The sequence below is a fragment of the Coloeus monedula genome, assembly GCF_965178545.1.
Source record: "Coloeus monedula genome assembly, chromosome: 22".
NCBI classification, from domain to species: Eukaryota; Metazoa; Chordata; class Aves; order Passeriformes; family Corvidae; genus Coloeus; species Coloeus monedula.
This window is the reverse complement of record NC_138802.1, coordinates 2,370,976-2,376,637: the sequence shown is the minus strand read 5'-3', so window position 1 is coordinate 2,376,637 and position 5,662 is coordinate 2,370,976. Positions and strand designations below refer to the sequence as shown.

Genomic DNA, 5,662 nt, shown 5'->3' with positions numbered 1-5,662 from the left:
CCCTTTCAGCGCCGGCCCCGTGTCCTTGAAGCAGCGGCTGCGGCTCCCCGCGGGCTCCGGCAGCCGCGGCGCTCACGGACACTCGCCCGCACCCTGGAGGCTCCCGAGCACATGCAGCAGGGAGACGAGGCACTTTTCCTTTGGCCACCTGCTGATCCCATCCCGGGTTCCCCCTTTTCCTAGGCATCGCTCTGTTCTGGGAACAACTGTGAGAACTCTGCCCGGTGAGTAACCCGCTGCCTGTTCCCAAACCTCTCCCACCGTGACCAAGTGACATTCCCACACCAGGACAGTGACTTGCTGATGGCCATCCTTTACAACTTCTGTTTCGATCTCTAAGACAGTCAGCAACTTTTAAATTTCACTTGGCTGCCTTTGCTCTGTAGACTGAGGTGAATGGTCCTCTCCCAAGACGACTCTGAAATGTCACTTTGGAACAGTTTGCAGATCCTCTCCTGTGGTCAGAACCATCGTTCTGGTACAGGAAATCCTTTGCAGGAGGTTCAGTACGTACAACCCTGCTGTGGCAGCTGCACTCATGAAATGTCACAGGAGCTGTTCTCCTTTTGTACTGCACTACAGCTGAAAAAAGCCATTTCTGGCTGCATTGGACCTCTGCAAAAATAACTTTAAAATATCTAGAGGACGCAGGCAGTTGTCTAGACCAGCATTTTCAGACAGGACTATGGTATGAGGCACCTCATCTCAGCTACCTTTAAATAACACTGATTTGGTTTTTTGGGAATCCTTCACGAGTCATTCTCTCTCCCAAGCAAGAGTAAAGCACCACTCAATAAAAACATTTCTTGATTCAGAAGCAACTTTTCCAGTGGGATTATTTGCATGTTCTCATCTGGAGTAATGGTACAGCTATGAACAACAATCTAAAGTGGTTTTGATCCATACTCTTAGTGAGTGCTTTCCCTTTCCCACCCCAGGGAAGTGCATTCCCTGTCATACATGCCTTATTTAAACCAGTGAATCATCTGCCTTCCTTCACAGATGCCCTCAGAACATGTCTGATTGGACAAGTCTGTGGTATGTCTGGTAAGTTGGCTTTTAATCTTACTAACCCAGAACCATTTGGAAGTTGTTATGAGCAGTACTTGGAGCAAGGCAATGGAAACGCTTCTCTCGGGCAGGATCAGGGAAGGGTTTCTCTGTTTCCTCAGAGCTGCCAGAGGAACGGACTGGATGAGGCATGGGGAGATTGGGTGTCAGGTGGGGACCAGCATTCATCCAGGGCTGCGTCATCTTTCCCTTCTGAGTGCACTGGAGTTGAACTGAAGGGCTTGTTTGTTCTTCCTAAATAGCCAGAGCTTTGCTGGTCATTGGCTCTTTGCACAGGGCAGCTTCCAGCAGGGATTTGTTGGGATGTGGCACTGCCCTGTCCTTGGCTCGCTCCCTTCTACGGGACAGGGACAGTCACCCTCTGCTGCGCTTCCTTCTGAACTCCAGCGAGCACAGAGCTGAGCACTGCCTGCTGGAGTGCCTGGAAAGGGGAAACTGGGATAAGAGAGAGAGGATTCACAAGGGGATTCATCTCTTGTCTCACACGTGTTACAGGTGCCCTGACATAGTTTTCATGGTTTGCATTCTGTCCATACTTTGGTGGCAGCACACAGAGGGAGTTGGTTACTTTTACCTTGTTCAGTCTTGAGCAATTTTGGTTGATACTCTTTGCTTTCTTAACATGTGCTGCTACACAGAGCTGTTTAAAAAGACACAGTTACCAAAAATGGATTGAGAAAGCTTCTAAAAGCCTCCATGAGAAGAGTGAGTTACTTTGAGAAACTGAGGGGTGGGAAGGTGGAGTTTCAGTGGAGAGGAGAACCTGAAACACAGATACATCAGCCTAGGTACATTGTAAATTGTTAAATGATAAACTTCCTTAAACAATAGCTAGAGATAGAATTGTGTTTTCAAGGCATAAATATAATTTAATATAATATCATTGCCATGCTCATTTATAAAGAGAGGCACTAGACTTGTGGAAGTTCATGCTTGTATTTCCCTCCAAGTACAAACCCTCTCCTGCTGTGGAAAGCAGAGCCATTCTCCCTGCAGAGAAGTTGAAAATAACCCAAAATAGTGAATGTTACAGCACCTGTGAGCCAGAATGGATTGTACTGATGGGCAGTAGTTCTTCAACTTGTGACTGAGTATTTGTGATCCAACTTTCTAATCCAGGATCCAGCACCATTCAGAACTAAATCAAGGAGGCTTGGCCTGTCTTCCAGTTATTTAGAGTGAAATTATATTCTGATTTAGAATAAGTAAAACATAAGCAGTAGAATGATGGTGTTTTCCCTCCCTCTTTCAGGTTGATCTTGCTGACGGTGTTCCTGCTCCTGCTCTGTGGGGTCTCAGCGAGCTGCATCAAATTCTGCTGCCGGAAGAAGAGGCTTCCAGTGGAGACCTTCCCTCGGCACCCTTGTGACTTGACAGTGATTGGCATTGACAGTGACAGCACTGCCCACAGCACAGTGACCTGTGAGTATCCTCTGGGAGTCACCTGTTCCATGGAGCATTGCTCCAGAACCTGTGCCTGGAATTATGTGTCCAGCCCCGGCAGGAATGGGAACTTCCCAGTGCACTCCCAGAACAACTTCCAGCCCCACAGGGTGGGCACAAGACGTGAAGGGAGGGATCAGGGTGGCACAGTGAGTGACAGTGAAGACCAGGAGTGATTCTATATGGACAGCTTTAGTGTACAGGGCAAATGTTCTGACACCACAAAAGTCTGTAATTTCCTGGAAAAAAGCAGGGCTAGCCCTTTATATATCAGTGTTCCACGCAGGTGTTTAATTTTTATTTTTCATTCTTTTTCTTCACAGCATATAGCTCATGGCAGTACCCTCCAAGTGTCCAGATTCCTTCGGTATTTGTGGATATGGATAAGAACACTGTGTCTCCTCCAGCTTACAGCCTCTATGCAATGGACTTGCCACCTTCCTATGATGAAGCTGTTCAAATGGGAAAGCAAGTGGCATGGATAAACCAGAAACTTAATGACATCCCTGAACAGGTGACACCCGGTGAGCTGAATCCCAGCCAGTCCCCACCTGACACAATCAACAGAGATCCAGCAACACAGGCAGATTCAGAAGATTCAGAAAATGCCACAAAAGAACAGCCACAGATCTGACTCAGTTCAGATGGGGAGTAAAGGAAGGGAAGGATTGTAAGAGTTAAAGAAGACATGAAGAGTTTGGGTTTATAAGTAGGTTATGATGGAAAGATGTTTCTTCTCATGCCCTTGTAATGATCTGTCAGAAGAAATGTTTTCTGTGACTGCTGTAATCCCCTGGTAAAGCTTCTTCAAGGATATGAAATGAGGTAAAAGGGCAGCCGTTTAAAAATGCCTGTAAAAGTGGGACATGAATGCTTGTTCATCTTCTGATAAAAAAATTGTTCCTTGTGTCCAGCAATAAAAAAGGTCAGGAGAATTTTGCCACCTTGGGAATACACACTCAGAACAGTACAAACAGGAAGCTGTTGTTCTAGAACAGAAGTTTCCCAAGCTGGAGTTGAAGGGGGAATCCCAGCAAGTGATGCTGAACAGCCTCTGTAGTTTCTCTTCTTTTGAGAACATCAGCTGTCCAGAAAACTGCTGAGGACAAAGTGCTGCACAGTGGCTCATGTTCCTCAAGGAGCAGGAAGATGCCAGGACAGGAGAGAGTGGAGGGAAATGCTTTGTGCTGTTTCACAGCTACACACAGGGAAGGAGACAGATGAGACACGACATTTCTGTCGTGGTGGTGGTCATGACACCTGAAGGGATTGTTTCTGAGGTTTTGTAAATCTTTCCATTTCTATTTTCAAGACGAGTTGCCTTGTGGGTGGGTTCCTTTTGCTATTTGTTTTTCCAGATAAAGTACACATTAATTCCAAAGAGACACTTGCACACATGGTTTGGTATTACTGATGTGTTTCAAATATTCATCAAATGTTTCAAAGACGCCTTTATATTTTGTTATCTGCTCAGGTGTCAGGATCTCAGGCTGCACAGGAAAGGAAAAACACAGGTTCCTAGCAGCTTTTACCAGTGCAGAACATGGACGAGCTCAGGAATGAGCAGGGTGACACAAAACATGCTCGTGCCGAGCCATCCAGAATAAGTTAGAGATACAAATACCACAGTACGGGCTGGGCAAAAGTTCAAAGAAATTACTCTTAGGGATGTTCTTCATGAAGTACCGATAGAGGGATAATTGCTGAGCATCATTTTAAAACTGGGAGCTTGGAGCTGATTACAGCAGTTGCAGCCCAGACAAAAATATGGGCTGTAGAAGCAGGTTTTTAATGCCAGCTCTTTCCCTTGCCCCTGCATATTCCAAATGATCCGAATTTTGTCCACTCCTAAGCAGTGATTTTCTTTGAATCCACTTTAGCAAGGTGCTAATCTGGCTGCCTTTAAGAACATGAGCAATTGCCAGGGTGGCTCATTGCTCTGGAAAAGAGCAGCAACCAAAGCCTGAGCACTCGGTGCTATTAGTGAATGTAGCATAAATTTAGGTGTCTGTCATTAACAGGCAGCAGAAGTGGTGGGCACAAAAGCCTGCACAGCTTTTAGAAGACTGTTACTCTCTGACAACCATTACTGCAAGAACTGCCCTGGAAATGAGCACTAATGATTTAAAAATGAAGATCTCTGCCAGCCGCAGGCCCGAGATGCTGCTACAGAGTCATGTGTGTGAGCTGTCCGTGAGTCTGGCTCCCGAGGGAAGGGTCGCTTCTATATTTAACTTACATGTAACTTACTATGAGGGTTGACTGGTGTAACAAATCTGCTTCTCTTGTGTCTCCTCTCTGTCATCCTTCATTATATTTCTCCTGTTTTATTCTTTCCTCTGCCTTCCTTAATTGTGTCAAGATGGAGACTGGGAATAACCCAGGGTAACTATTTGGATGTCTCTGGCTGGAAGTGCAATATGTGCCCAGTCCTGGATGTCTCCAAGTCACAAATACAGTAGATATATTTTTATTTATTGACATTTTCCACAGCACTCAGAACAAGGTTTCTGCCCTTTCAAAGAAGGAATATGTGTTGGAGGGAAATGGCTGAGCGCTCACTCACAAGTAGAGATGGGAATTCAAAGCCAGGCAAATGAAACAACCGTGACTGACACAAGAGGGCAGTCCCTCCCTTCTCGCTGTGCGCAGAGGCTCATCACCGGCATCGGCTCGGGAAGGGACTGAGCTGGCTGGACGAGGATGGGGAACAACCACCGCGGTTCGAGTTCCCTGCCCTGCCCTTCGCGCCTTGGTTTGCACAACGCCTCGGCAGGGCCTGACACGGGACCTGCCAAACTGCAAGTTTTGCTCTGTTTGATCAGAGGAGATGCAAAACCCCAAGAAAAGCCCAAATGCCTGTGACTTCCTAGGAATAAGGGCATAATCTGGTGTATCCTTTCTAACACCTAAGGAAAAGTCATGTTTTGCCCAGGTTCTTGCCTTATAATGTGGTTCATTAACTCGAACAGAAACCATGTGCCAACACCAACTACTGACCCAATCAGCCCTCAGGAACACGGACTGTCCTCTGCACACCAAAAGCAGCTCAGTTTGCTCCGTGACCTTCATAGTTAGGAAATTATTAAGGCCTTTCTTGTGACCTGCCTTCTCTAGAGCCTGCTAAGGGTAACCCCATGCTGGAGTC

At 46.5% G+C, this 5,662-nt stretch overlaps 1 protein-coding gene across 1 annotated transcript; it reads left to right on the top strand.

Moving 5' to 3' along the window:
* On the top strand, window positions 1-4,850 carry TMEM52 (transmembrane protein 52). The gene is made up of 4 exons (XM_082295672.1): window positions 1-224; window positions 1,003-1,047; window positions 2,324-2,493; window positions 2,838-4,850. The coding sequence occupies exons 2-4, from the start codon at window positions 1,016-1,018 to the stop codon at window positions 3,146-3,148; spliced, it is 513 nt and encodes a 170-aa protein (XP_082151798.1). The 5' UTR covers window positions 1-224; window positions 1,003-1,015; the 3' UTR covers window positions 3,149-4,850.
* The last annotated feature ends 812 nt before the right edge of the window (window positions 4,851-5,662 follow it).

What these genes read in the sequence shown, in the direction of transcription:
- TMEM52 (XM_082295672.1), top strand. Translation starts at nt 1,016, where the DNA reads ATGTCTGATTGGACAAGTCTGTGGTATGTCTG. An exon ending in ACAAGTCTGTGGTATGTCTG is followed by an intron (nt 1,048 to 2,323) that starts GTAAGTTGGCTT and finishes TCCCTCTTTCAG; the next exon opens with GTTGATCTTGCTGACGGTGT. An exon ending in TGCCCACAGCACAGTGACCT is followed by an intron (nt 2,494 to 2,837) that starts GTGAGTATCCTC and finishes TTTTCTTCACAG; the next exon opens with CATATAGCTCATGGCAGTAC.